The sequence below is a fragment of the Oryzias latipes genome, chromosome 22 (genome assembly GCF_053564925.1).
Source record: "Oryzias latipes strain Hd-rR chromosome 22, Olatipes_Hd-rR_3.1".
Classification (NCBI taxonomy): Eukaryota; Metazoa; Chordata; class Actinopteri; order Beloniformes; family Adrianichthyidae; genus Oryzias; species Oryzias latipes.
In genome coordinates, this window is record NC_136258.1 from 28,901,951 (window position 1) to 28,914,873 (window position 12,923).

The 12,923-nt window shown below is 44.3% G+C and overlaps 2 protein-coding genes across 4 annotated transcripts; one reads left to right on the forward strand and one right to left on the reverse strand.

The window, feature by feature from the left end:
- Window positions 1-601: 601 nt before the first annotated feature.
- On the reverse strand, window positions 602-4,838 carry vti1b (vesicle transport through interaction with t-SNAREs 1B). 2 transcript variants are annotated; one of them, XM_023951704.2, is made up of 6 exons: window positions 4,551-4,838; window positions 3,504-3,562; window positions 2,548-2,745; window positions 2,300-2,473; window positions 1,656-1,717; window positions 602-1,129 (listed from the first exon to the last, which is right to left on the reverse strand). In XM_023951704.2, the coding sequence occupies exons 1-6, from the start codon at window positions 4,645-4,647 to the stop codon at window positions 1,036-1,038; spliced, it is 684 nt and encodes a 227-aa protein (XP_023807472.1). In that variant the 5' UTR covers window positions 4,648-4,838; the 3' UTR covers window positions 602-1,035. The 2 variants fall into 2 exon arrangements, with proteins under 2 accessions (XP_023807472.1, XP_023807473.1); XM_023951705.2 differs by having other exon boundaries at window positions 3,504-3,625; window positions 4,551-4,811.
- Window positions 4,839-5,884: 1,046 nt separating this feature from the next.
- On the forward strand, window positions 5,885-12,178 carry rdh12 (retinol dehydrogenase 12). Of its 2 annotated transcripts, none has more exons than XM_004082092.5 (7): window positions 5,885-6,109; window positions 6,583-6,701; window positions 7,882-8,037; window positions 8,119-8,223; window positions 9,852-10,061; window positions 10,137-10,326; window positions 11,390-12,178. In XM_004082092.5, the coding sequence occupies exons 1-7, from the start codon at window positions 5,895-5,897 to the stop codon at window positions 11,490-11,492; spliced, it is 1,098 nt and encodes a 365-aa protein (XP_004082140.2). In that variant the 5' UTR covers window positions 5,885-5,894; the 3' UTR covers window positions 11,493-12,178. The 2 variants fall into 2 exon arrangements, with proteins under 2 accessions (XP_004082140.2, XP_011488374.1); XM_011490072.4 differs by having other exon boundaries at window positions 6,586-6,701.
- Window positions 12,179-12,923: the final 745 nt, after the last annotated feature.

Sequence of the window (12,923 nt, forward strand, 5' to 3'; positions counted from 1 at the left end):
AGATGGAATCTGCTCATTCAGGGCTTTGACAGCAAGATGTTGGTTTTTCAATGAGATGCTCCAAGAGGCCAAAAGTGACGAGAAATAACGTGTTCTACATTCATTTCCTAACTCCTGCAGTGCATCTTAATGATAAAAGGCAGAAATAATGGTTGTAAAGTTAGTCTTTTTAAAGGGCCTTTATCCTGTAAAATCCACTTTTAAGTGTTTTACGATGTTTTTCCTCACAGAAAACCCCAAAGCGGTTATTTTGATCCTTTCACGCATTTCTGAGTATTCTTCTAAAAACCTGAGCGCCACCCACACGGAGCGAAAGGCGGAGCCTCCAAGATCGAGTCTTATTTCCAGGTAGAATGAATATTTCATTAAAATACGTGTTCTTTAGTGTGCCAAAGGTCATTTATTGTCACATGGATGTAGTTTACACAGAAAAGCTTCAGAAAAGCAGGATATAGGCCATCTAAATTGGAAATATCTTCCTTTGGGGAACAGCCTCTAGTGGTCAATTGAGGAACTGCAACAGTTGATTTTTCCACATCTTTTGAGGAGGAATATTCTGGTTTTTCCACAGCAACGTTCTTTAGATATAACACCAAACAGATGAGTAGCAGGTTAGCTTTAATGGAGCCAACTAAGCACTGAACAGGAAGTGGTGTTATTTATGTGTAGGTAAAGGAAATGGCATACCGTATAGATTAGGTCCTCGTTTTACATTTAGAGCAAAAGAAAATTTGGCCACATGTGTAAGAGGTCAGAAATACTTCTCAGGGTTATTTCTACTACTGTGAGCGTTCTGGCTTCATCTCAGGCCTTCAAAGCCAAACAGAGAAATTTCTTGACCTCGAAACCTTTGACCCCGTGACCTTCAGAAAACCCCTGGCAAGAGCAAACGTCCCTCTGAGGAGCTTCTGTGAGGTCAAAGGAGGTGCTTCTCTAGTCAGACGTCTTCAGGAAGGGCCTGGTCTCAGAGCGGACTCGCTCACACCAACAGGATTATTGCTACAGGGCAGAAGCTCCTCCTCTCCAGACGCTCCCTCACTTCCGGAAGAACTTCAGGTAGATCACGGCGCCCAGGATGGCGAGCTCCATTAGAATGATGACAGCCAGGAGCAGCTTGTTTGTCATGAGCCTGCAGGACAGAGAGGAAGACCCTCCTCATCATCGGTGGATTTAAGCGTTTATTTGATTATTGTATATGCGAACTGGTCTAAGTGACTCCTCCTCCCTGGCGTTCCAAACAGGAAGTGCCCGCGGCCTCTAAGACGCCAAAATCCCATAAACTTCTACAGCTGTTGACATTCCCGGGGCGGACACTCTACCACGCGTGACCTTCTTGTGTTATGAGCAGTTCTTGCTTTACCCATAATACTCTGCTTCAATAAAACGATTGTCCTCGCTCCGCTGAGAGTGAACACGCCCTCGTTCTCAGACGTTCAGGTGTGCTTCCACACCTGAGGGCTGTCTGAGGGAGACTTTTTATAGTCTGGATCCAAAGCCTGTTCTTCTTCCTGTTCTCCAACTCTTGACTGTGTTCATGTTTATGTGCTTTTATGTTTTTTTAAAGTACTGTACATAAATGCTGGGCACAAAGGGGGCGTGGCCCTTTTGACTGACACGTGACCCTTTGAATCAACCCGAGTGGTGGGTGAGCTTACCGCCGAGACATGGCCCGCAGAACTTTCCTACTTCGACTCAGGTTCTCTCCCGTGTTCACCAACTGAACAGAGGAAGAAACGAAACGAGTGACGCGGGAGAAGGAAAGGAGGAGGAGGAGGAGGAGGAGGAGGAGGAGGAAGAGGAAGAGGAAGAGGAAGAGGAGGAGGAAGAGAAGGAGAAGGAGGAAAGGAGGAGGAGGAGGAAAGGAGGAGGAGGAACACGAGGAGGAGGAAGAAGAGAAGGAGGAGGAGAAGGAGGAAAGGAGGAGGAGGAGGAAAGGAGGAGGAGGAGGAAAGGAGGAGGAGGAACACGAGGAGGAGGAGGACAAAGAGGAGGAGGAGAAGGAAAGGAGGAGAAGGAAAGGAGGAGGAGGAAAGGAGGAGGAGGAGGAGGAGGAGGAGGAGGAAGAGGAAGAGGAGGAGGAAGAGGAAGAGAAGGAGAAGGAGGAAAGGAGGAGGAGGAGGAAAGGAGGAGGAGGAACACGAGGAGGAGGAAGAAGAGGAGGACAAAGAGGAGGAGGAGAAGGAAAGGAGGAGGAGGAAAGGAGCAGGAGGACAAAGAGGAGGAGGAGAAGGAAAGGAGGAGAAGGAAAGGAGGAGGAGGAAAGGAGGAGGAGGAAAGGAGGAGGAGGCGGCGGCCTCACTCTGTCTCTGGTTCGGTCCAGCTGCTCCCTCTGCCCCCCCAGCTCTTCGATGATGTCTGTACCGATCTGCTCCGTCTCCACGGCGATGCGCTGGCTGCGCTCGATGCTCTGCGTGGCGTTGTTCAGGTAGTCCGTCCCCTGAAGCAGCAGCGACCTCTGCGACTGCAGGTGTGTCTGCACCCCCCAGGGACAAACAGGAAGTCAGGAGGTTTCCAGAACACCTGTGAGGCGTGAAGGTCCACACTCACACTCTGCTGGTTCTCGGGTGAATAGAGGCCCTGGCGGTCGCCGTGAGACGTCAGGGGGGCGGGGCCGAAGCCGGGAGCAAAGGTTTTCATGTCCCTCTGCAGTTTGCCGATGTCTCTGCGGTACAGACGCAGCTTGGTGCTCATGGCGTTTCTGTAGGACGCCGGCGCCGCACGGAGCTCGTCCTCCATGCCCTGCAACTGTGAGAGAAAATCCAAGTCCATTTGATCAAAAAGATGGATTTTAGCGTCTGAAACGACTATAGAAACGCCGACAAGGTTCAAGAAAAATGGAATTATTAACTCTTCAGTTAAAAAAGAAATTACACCTGAGACATGGCAACCATTAATGGATTATTTCTATAGACAAGTCAACCTCTACTTGAACATTTAATTGTAAAATCTGCAGGGTATTTGTTTGTTTTGTTGTTCTTTGCTTTTCTTTTTTTTGGTATTGTTTGCTGTAAAAAATAAAAATAAAAAAGAGGGGAAAAAACAATAAAACATTTTTTTCTTTTATTTCAAATGAATGAAAAGAACAAAAAGAAATTTAAAATAGAAAACTAAACTTAAAGCTGCATGCAAACCATGTAACCATAATCACACTGTTCATTTCAAATAAATGTAAAAACAGTATGAAAAAAAGAAATTAAAGGTTAATCAGCTGATAAACGCACAATGACTTCATGTGAAACTAGAAGCTCGTTTTCCCTCCAACAGGAAGAGATGAACAAAATTTGATCAAATATTCTTATTTTTGTGTGTGAAACGCAACCAAATATTTGAACTTTGACTTCAAGTCTTCGCTGGTTCTTGACTGTAGCACCAAAAACCCCAGTTTGATTTTTTCAAAGCCTTTTTTAAAAATTAATATTTAATAATGAATGTGCCATCTGTTGTGTTTAACCGCAAAATGACTCCATGAATGTGAGCCGTCAGGAAGGAGGACATCTGCTTACCACCTCCTCAGCCTCTCCCTGCCGCTCATCGAAGCTCCTCACCAGCCTCTTCCTCTCCTCTGCAGACCAGAGCACACAGGTTACAGAGGCTCCTTCCATCCATCCATCCTTTCAAACACCCACTGCCATGAAAACGATGGGGGACATGTATAACATGTAGCTTATAACTGCCTTTCTGAGTAATTCTTTATTCAAATCGTTGTGAATCGGGAGCGGACGGAAAAAAAAGCAGTTTGAAAAACGTATATTTGCGATGTGTTGCACCTGTAACGTCAGGTTGAGGGTGTGAGAGGCTGTAAGCAGGAGAGCGTGTAAACAGACGGGTGACGGGAAGTGGGGGTGGGCTTACTCCTGCCGACAGTCCCGCCCACAACTCTGACGCAAATTTCTAACAAACTGCTGTCCTAGAAAACGACACAGCTTCTTGGCTAAATAAAAAAAAACATGATCATAATTTAAGACGACTTTGGAAATAGATCAAAAGATGATCAGAGTGAGATTTTGTTAGTTTTATTCATTCATAACCCAGGAGACGTACAGTAAATAATAAAGACCATTACCTTGTACATCAATTATAAACACCAGAGGGATAAATATACAAAAATAAAGTTATATGAAATGACAAACCTGAGCAAAATGACAAGTATGAATTGCTTCTTTGTTTGTATTGGGGGAAATGGATTGTTAGTAAAATCTAATTTAAGTCGATCAATCAAAACAATTGGGAGCTTTATTGCTAAATTTAGTTTTGTGAATAAAATACTTAGTAAAATCAGGAGATTCGTTAAATCAAATTAAGACGAATGTTTATTATCATAATTAATGAAACCAAATAAGATGTTTTTTCCATGCAAGTCCCAAAAAATATGCATCAACAACGTTTCCTCAAATGAAAACAGAAAGAACAGTTTTTCTGTTTTTAGCCTTTGCATAAACTGATTTGTTGGATGAAACCTATGAATGATCTTGAATGAAACCTCTTTCACTTTGTTTTTTAGTGAGATTTTAAGAACACAATGAGCAACAAAGAACATGATCCTCGTTTACCTCCGTGACATTTCGCGGCTCTGTCAGGAATTAACTTCAGCTCCTCGTACAAAGATCTGTAGATTTCCTGCAACTTCTCGAATTCCTCCGACGACATTTCTCAGGGATCAACCCGGATAGTTCCTCCTGAATACAGTTATTATTGCTCCTCCTGAATATAGATATATTCAAGAGTCTTAAAAGGTTTTTTTGTAGGTGGAAAGGTTAAGATAATCTGTTTGTTTTGCTTCCTTCATCATCAGAACCCGGGATTCTTCCGCATGATGGTCCTCGTGACCAAAAGGACTAAAATTCCGTAAAAGAATGAAATAATCGGTTGTGTTTTACACATTTAAAAATTAAAATAGTGTTAAAGATACCATTTTAAATTTATTTTTTATGAACTGTATCACACAATATTGCTTATCGGAATTTTAAAAGGGAAAAGAGTAAAGATTTCTAGTCAGGCAGTTAAATAGACACCTAACATTGGCTCCAGGGGAAATTGGGAAGTGTAGTTTATTGATTTCGTTAAACAGAAGAGTTCTAAATTGAATCTTTAGTTACAAGAAAGAAAATGTTTTGATTTAAATTTATGTGTACAATTAAAATTAAATTAGATGCGATTTCTATAATTCAATTTTTGCAACTGATTCAAATAGGCCTACTGGTATATGTGTTACTCAACTTACTATTATTTTAATAAATAAAAGGATATTTGTAAAAATAAAATAAAACCTTCACTACAAATTGAGTTTTTGTGCTGAAAATGCATTTTTAGTTTTTAAAAAGTTAATATTATTTGAATGTTTTATCTTATTTTGTTCGAGGACAACGTATAATAATGCAATAGATATTCTAAATAAATGTTATACAGAAATAACCAGAGGCAGCTTTCAGTTTTATGAAGTGATAACGGCAACTTAAATGGTAATTGATTCTAGTGATAATAATAATAATTGTTCAAATGATAATAAATCATATAAATGTATATACATTTATTTAAATTTTTTTTGCAAAATATAAGGCTGTGGGAGGATTTAGATTTAGCTGTTGTGTTTATATGTTTTTGTCTTTTTTTCCAATTTCTTTTACAAAATTCAATCTACAATAATTGACATTTTTCCATGTTTTACTTCGAATTCTGGCATTACATTTCTTAAATTAAACTATAGTTTTGTATTCCTTTATAATGAACCGTTTCTCACTCATCCTTTACGATTTTTCTTACTGTTTTTTAAACACATTTAGTTTGTATATATATCTTTTGGCATTCATTCTAATCTTTCCTGCTGCTACGTGAAATTAAAAAACAACATTTTTTTTGTATTTGACCTCCAATGTAAAGGACTACAAAACACAACAATGACTACAATCCCACAATCCTTTGCACGTGCGCTCTCGGTGCCGCTGCGCCCCTCCAGCCCTGACATCAGCTGCTCAGCCCCGCTCTGCCCACACATCCCTGACGTCCGGCCGGAGGCAGAGGCCCGTGGAAGCGCTCAGATGTGGGTCTTGGTGATCATCGCGGGGATCGGGGTGGTGACGCTGCTGCTGCTGCTGTTCGCTCCGCACATACGGTGAGCTGCAGCGGGGACCCGCTGTCCCCCCATCGCGGTACCTGCACTGCTGTGACGTCATCAGCACGGAGGCTGGCTTTGCTTTTTAACCCCAGAGGTGTTTATTTGAGTCAGCCGCTTTGATTTCGGTGTGAGTTTTGTCTCAAATCCGCTAAACGGTGACGGAATTTTGAGTGAATCAGAAAAACGTTTGAGCACCGGGATGAGGCGGCCGCCTTCCGTCTGAGCTGCTCGGGCCTATCAGGTGCCCGCACGTGGGAGGAGTCCAATTAATATGCGTAAGCGGAGCGGGGCCATTGGGTGCGGGGCGGGCCCGTTCGGTGGCGTGGGTCGCTCGACCCGACGATCCGCGCCGTTCCGCCAAGTTTGTCCATGAATAATTAACCCGTGTGGCTCAGAGAAATCACTCGTTCAGACGGAAACCGTGCCGTGCCGCTCCGGGTTGGGTTAAAACAGCTGTCTCTGTTGAACAGAAGATATGCAGCTGGAGCCGCGTGCAGGACCGCGAGCCGCCTGGACGGGAAGACGGTACTCATCACCGGAGCCAACACCGGCATCGGGAAGGAGACCGCGCTGGACCTGGCCCTGAGAGGTGAGTAGGGTCCGAGGAGACCCGGGTGCTGTCCAAGTCCTATTAGTGGTCTCACTGCATCAACATGTCACCCCTCACAATCCAAAGAAAGTGTCTATGACCAGACCGTGGATTCAGACCCACAACCTCCCAGTCTCAGGGCAGACACTACACTGGTGGTACATTTAATTTAACCAGATTACCTCATTTCAGACAAAACTCTTGATTTTACATCATTTTATGGGAGGGGGGGACAAACATCTCAGCCAGTTCACCTCAAGACCAGACCAAAGGAATATCAGCCTCTACAGGCCTCGGGTAGCTACCGTTGACTCATGGGCCTCTGTCATGGGTGGAAGGGTGATGATTTCACAAATTGCAAATCCATTTTCAATTTGACAAGAATCTGGTTTATTTCCTGAGTTCGTCATCGGGTCTTATGTTCTCCAACGGATCCTCAAGTCAAAGCTTGGGTTTTTCCCAATTCATCGAGTCAAAGCTCAGGGCTTCTTCCCAACTTCTTCAGTTAAAACTCGGGTTTTCTCTAAGACTCCCCAAGTCAAAGCTCAGATCGTCTCTTCGACCACACGAGTCAAAGCTCAGATCGTCTCTTCGACCACACGAGTCAAAGCTCAGATCTTCTCTTCGACCACACGAGTCAAAGCTCAGGTCTTCTCTGACTCTTCGAGTTAAAGCTTGGGTCTTCTCCCCAATTCCTCAAATCAAAGCTCATGTCCTTTCAGCAACTCTTTGAGTCAAAGCTCTGGTCTTTCCTCCAATAAATTGACTCAAAGCTAAGGTATTTCTGCCCAAGTCATCGAGTCCAAGCTCATGTCTTCTGTCCGACTCCTGGAGTCTAGACTTAGGTCTTCTCTCTGACTCCTCATATTAAAGCTCAGGTTTTTTCCCCAAGTCCTCAAGTCAAAGCTTGAGCAAAGACCCAAAGCACAGCAGAGTGTTCAAACTCTCTGGTGGGACTTGAAAGAAACAGGTCATGAACAAAATCTTCAATAAAGAATCAATTTGTAACAGCAGCTACTTTAGATTCTAGCAAAGAGGTTTTAGAAGCTCGTGGTTCATTTAGATTCTCACATACGGATTCCTGAGTCCACATCGCAGTCAAATCAGTTCATCTAAAGCTGGAACTCTACACAGAATGGGTTTTTGTCTCCTTACCGTGTCGGTTTTGCTGGTCTCTCAGGAGCTCGGGTCATCATGGCGTGCCGAGACACAGAAAAGGGCGAAGAGGCGGCAGCCAGTATACGAGCCGAGTGCCCCAAGGCTCAGGTGGAGGTTCGAGAGCTGGACTTGGCGGACACCTGCTCCATCCGAGCATTCGCTCAGAAATTCCTCAGAGGTGACTCAGGGGGAACTGTTCTCCATCCAAACAGCAGAACCTGAAGGTCTGGAGCTTCTTCTGTCCTCCGTTCCTTTGCAGAAGTCCACCAGCTCCACATCCTCATCAACAACGCCGGCGTGATGATGTGCCCCTACACGAAAACGGTCGACGGCTTTGAGATGCACATCGGAGTCAATCATCTGGGTATGGCGCCACAGACATACTTTAAAAAAGTGATCATCATCTCCTGTAGCGGTTTGGCACCGAAGGAGAAGATTGTTTTCACTCCTTTCTTGCTGAGCCTTTGAGCAAAAAGGTAATTGTCAAAAAAATAATTTCAACAGACTGTACCTGGTACTTGGTGAACACCGTGAACAGTACTACTATGTCAGGAATGTAGGTGTAGTCACAACAAACCCGTTGCCAAGGAAATCCAAAAGTTGACTTTTGCAGACTCTTCTAAAACTTACAGACGTGTTCGTCGCCTCCTATGGAGCTAAAACCAACAGAGAAGCTGCCATTGTGAAAACTGTCTGCTGTCAGAGTCCTGTCCAAATTCAACGACTCCTTCAAATGCGGCCAACAAAGACGGCCTTCTTTTTTCCAGATTTCAAGGGGCGTGAACAAATTCGAGGGCCGCGGCCTTCCCGGTTGACGTTGGCCGGGTCTTTCGTCCAGCAGGTAGGCTGGATATTAACGGCTGTAAAATTTGGACGAGTCTAGACCAATCGTTGACCAATCCAGGGATTTTCTGACAACAATGGCGGAATGGGAGGCGGGACCCCGGAGTTGGAGATAATTACACCTTTTTATAATTACACCTCCAAGATTAAAAGTTGGATCAAATAAACCAGGAACATTTTGAGCTCCATGCCTGGTTCACGGTTGCTAGGCGACAGGACATTCGCCGATGGAACGCCTGGCATTATCTAAAGGCTACACTCGTCCAAATTCACAGCCGTCAACAACCGGCCGCTGAAGGGTGCAGCCCTCGAATTTGGAAACAGCCTTAGTGCTTTTGAATCTTTACTGTGACGATAAATCCCATAAAGTAGGCGTGCCTCAACGCCTTTAACTCCGCCCACATGGATGCGCACACTGCAGCCAGGGGCTTCTCGACCACGGTGGCAAATGCAGAAGGGGGAGAGTAAGGGGGGGCGTGTAGCAGCCGCTCAGCTAGAGAGGGCAGGTCAAAGGGTGGTGGGGAGGGCGGGGGCAGGTAGCGCCTACGGGCCACACAACACTGCTAGCTGCTGTAATTTTTACCATAAAATTTTATTTTAGTGCTTTGAACCTATACGTTTAAATGTAAAAAAAATTGTGTTTTAGGCTTAAATATTTGAGGACATTTTTACGTGTCAGTCAAAAAAAAAAAAAAAGTCAACATATTTTATACCAAACATGCAAATTCTGTCCCGTAGATTTTCTCATTGTACAAACCTTCTAAATTGTTACCATGGAAACAGTCAGGTTTACCAATAATTTATCAGAGAGCAAAACTGATTAAATTGACTTAATTATAACTAAATGTGTTATGTTGATCCTCCATAATTTTCTTTTGCATCAGATTTTTCGCAGCTGTGGACAAAAGCTAGCATTCTTGCAGTTTCAAAGTTGCCATGGCAACTTTCCAATAGAGACATTGTTGTGAGAATGATGGTAAAGCTTTGGTTTGATCTAATTTCTTGAGTTTTTAAGCAACAAGGGAAAAAGCAGTGTTATAAAAATCAAACATGAGAAAACTCAGACGCCCCCTTGTGGTGAGGTTTGGTATGACGCCACATGCTTCTGATCCAAAAGAGTAACAGAACAGCCTGCTGAATCACCTGCAGGCCACTTCCTGCTGACGTACCTGTTGGTCGGGTTGCTGAAGCGCAGCGCACCGGCCCGCATTGTGGTCGTCTCCTCTCTGGCGCACAACTTCGGCTGGATCCGATTCCACGACCTCCACAGCCAGGGCAGCTACAACAGCGGGCTGGCTTACTGCCAAAGCAAACTGGCCAACGTGCTGTTTGCCAGAGAGTTGGCTCGCAGACTCAACGGTACGGACGGCGGCACCAGCACAATGCCACACCAACAAGCAGAGATGTGGGGATGAAACCCTTCTGCTCCCTCAGGCACAGACGTGACCGTGAACTCAGTCCACCCGGGGACGGTGAACTCCGACCTGACCAGGCACTCGACCATCATGACCATCCTGTTCTCCGTCTTCTCCGTGTTCCTGAAGACTCCGCGGGAAGGAGCCCAGACCAGCATTTACTGCGCCACGGCAGAGGAGCTGCACTCCATCTCTGGGAAGCATTTCAGGTAACGAAAGCCATCGGGGGGTCCAACGAGTCCACAGCAGAGCGGTTCTGGGAGACATAAAACTGGTCCCAGTGCAGCTGCTGTGAGTCAGTATAGACACATAAAAGCCATTAGATAATCTGTGCTCCTTTATTATTTAAAACATCACTTCAGCCCCTGTGTTTCTGGGAAAACCTGCAAAAAGATCCGACACTTCAAACCGAAACCACAAAAGGTGTGAGGCAGTTTCGGGCGGTGGGGGGTGGGGGTGGGGGGTGGGGTGTCAGTTCCTTGGTTGGGGGTCTTCTCCACCTTCCCAAGTTCTTCTGGGACCCAAAAACTGTAGAAAACAACCTTCTCAGACTGATGGATCTCTGTTTTTGAAGGGGTTGGATCCCACTTTCTCCACATTGTCAGGGACGTCCCGACCTCCGGCTCCAACCAGATGAGGTCAAATGAGCTGCCATCTTTGGCGATTATGGACGCGGCCATGTTGGAGCCAGACGTCCTCAGTGAGCAGTGATTGGTCCGAGTCAGTCTGAGTCTAAGTTGCTATGACAACCAATCAGGTATAAGCTTGTTGGAAGGCCGACCCCTATAACTTGACGGCGTGCTACTCAACGTTGGGGGCAGCAGGCTCCACCTACTTTTATTGAGGCTTTCGATTGATCAGTTTATAATTTGGACTTCAGAAAAATGACCATGAAAAAGGGAGGACTGTTAAGAACATGTTTAAAGAAAAAAGGTATCAGGTCCAGAATGGTTCTTCTGACCAATAGAATGACAGTAAGAGCTTTTTATTTCTCTGTAGACGTCTATGGGATTTTAAGGGTACTTCCTGTTTGGAACGCCAGGGTGGAGGGGCCTCAGTCCAGTTTGATGTACAGTCAACCGTTTCTCTCCAAATCTGAATTTTCTAGTCTCTTTACCCACTTGGTTCAGTAATTGCTGCACTTTTGAAAATTGACTTTAAATAGAGTTATTCCGTTTTCAAATGTTTTAAATATGCTTTAAGTGCCCACATACAAACAAAAGAGTGTTGATGAAGAACAGCAGGAACCCTCATCCTCTTCCTCTCGTGCAGTGACTGCTCCCCGGCCTTCGTGGCCCCTCAGGGACGGAGCTCGGAGACGGCGAGGAAGCTGTGGGATGTCAGCTGTGAGCAACTCGGCATCGAGTGGGACTGACTGGACGCCGAGCCGCCGGCCCCCTCCCTCCAATTCCCCTCCTATCTATAATTTATCGATTTGCTTTGGCTGATTTTGAGCGTTAAGACGTCGTCAGGTTTAGTGTTAAGAGCTACGGTCATGTGAAGTCTCGTGAAAAACTGGATTAACCCGAGTGCGTCGGTGCTCAGCGACTGGTCCTCCAACCAAAACCACTCACCCTTACGATCACATGAACTCAGATACTTTCTAGACTCTATTTTTGTGAGAAAACAGGCAAAAAAGCAGCTTTCTGCACTGGAACGCTGAAGCAGACGGACAGGTCAATGCAGGGTAAAAGACCAGCATTTATTTCCAGTATTAGTTCTACGTTTTTTTGTATTATTTCCTGTAAAAAGTCTTGATGTTGGAGCCAGCGTTAAAAAAAAAAAAAGGGATCTTAGTGATTCTAAACATCATCAGCGTCGGTTTGAGCTGCTGACCGAGAAGTTTTATATTCGTAGCCGTTTAGGTCAGAACCGCGTCCCGCGTGTCTCCATTTCAGTCGGCGCAGCGCCCCCCGCTGGTTCCAGGAGGAACTTTTCTGGATTGACGTAGGAAAAATCGCCAAGAGTTTTTTTACAAACATGCCTTTTACAACACGAGCATTCATGATAAGAGTTGAATGTTTACATTGTATGTAAATAAAAAGCAAATCTTACTATTGAGGTGCTGGTTTGTGTTTGGTGTATGTTGAAGCAGTGCAACATGAGAGTAAAGATGGGTTTCTTCACATATGTGTGATCTAAAGCAGCTGAACAACCCCTCATTACCACACTCCCATCTACGTGCCTTACCATGGGACCAGTTTTTCAGCAAACCTTCCCTCTGTTTTTAAATAGCTTTTTTGGGCTTTAAGTACAAAGTTTACAAATCTAAACATTTTGATTTAACAATTGGGGGGGGGGCTAAAGACATTTTGTTGATATTCCAAAGATTTCTCCCCAAATTTTGTTGCATTTTTTGGTCATTTTTAGAACCTGTATTGTTCACTAAAAATAAAAATGTCGCTAAACTTAACTTTGTTCAAACTAAGTTCAGAAAAGAAGATTTATCATTTCATTTTTCAGATTTAAACACAAATTAACAAAATACGTTAAAACATTTCACACGAGTAAAATAAAAAAAAGAGAATTTAGGATGAAAGATGTAAAATTAAGATTTCCAGTGTTTAAGCAGTGCAACATTAAATACTTTCTTTTTAATACTTTTGTTGATACCAAACAGCCCCACACCATCACACTGCCACCTAGATGAGCAACACTCAACACATTTTAATTAAATTGTTTAAAAAAAATAAAGAAAAAGCGAAAATTAAATGGACGTCTTTGCAGACATTTTGTTAATATTTCATAAATTGGTTGCTTACTTTTCTCTGCAACAAAACAGCAGCACTTCTTGTGCAGCGTGTTG

Coding starts and splice junctions, on each gene's coding strand:
- vti1b (XM_023951704.2), bottom strand. CDS start 4,647: ATGTCGTCGGAGGAATTCGAGAAGTTGCAGGAAATCTACAGATCTTTG. Junction 2,746..3,503: donor AGGGAGAGGCTGAGGAGGTG/GTAAGCAGATGT, acceptor TTTCTCTCACAG/TTGCAGGGCATGGAGGACGA. Junction 1,130..1,655: donor CTGCGGGCCATGTCTCGGCG/GTAAGCTCACCC, acceptor TCTGTCCTGCAG/GCTCATGACAAACAAGCTGC.
- rdh12 (XM_004082092.5), top strand. CDS start 5,895: ATGACTACAATCCCACAATCCTTTGCACGTGCGCTCTCGGTGCCGCTG. Junction 6,702..7,881: donor GCTGGACCTGGCCCTGAGAG/GTGAGTAGGGTC, acceptor CTGGTCTCTCAG/GAGCTCGGGTCATCATGGCG. Junction 10,327..11,389: donor ATCTCTGGGAAGCATTTCAG/GTAACGAAAGCC, acceptor CCTCTCGTGCAG/TGACTGCTCCCCGGCCTTCG.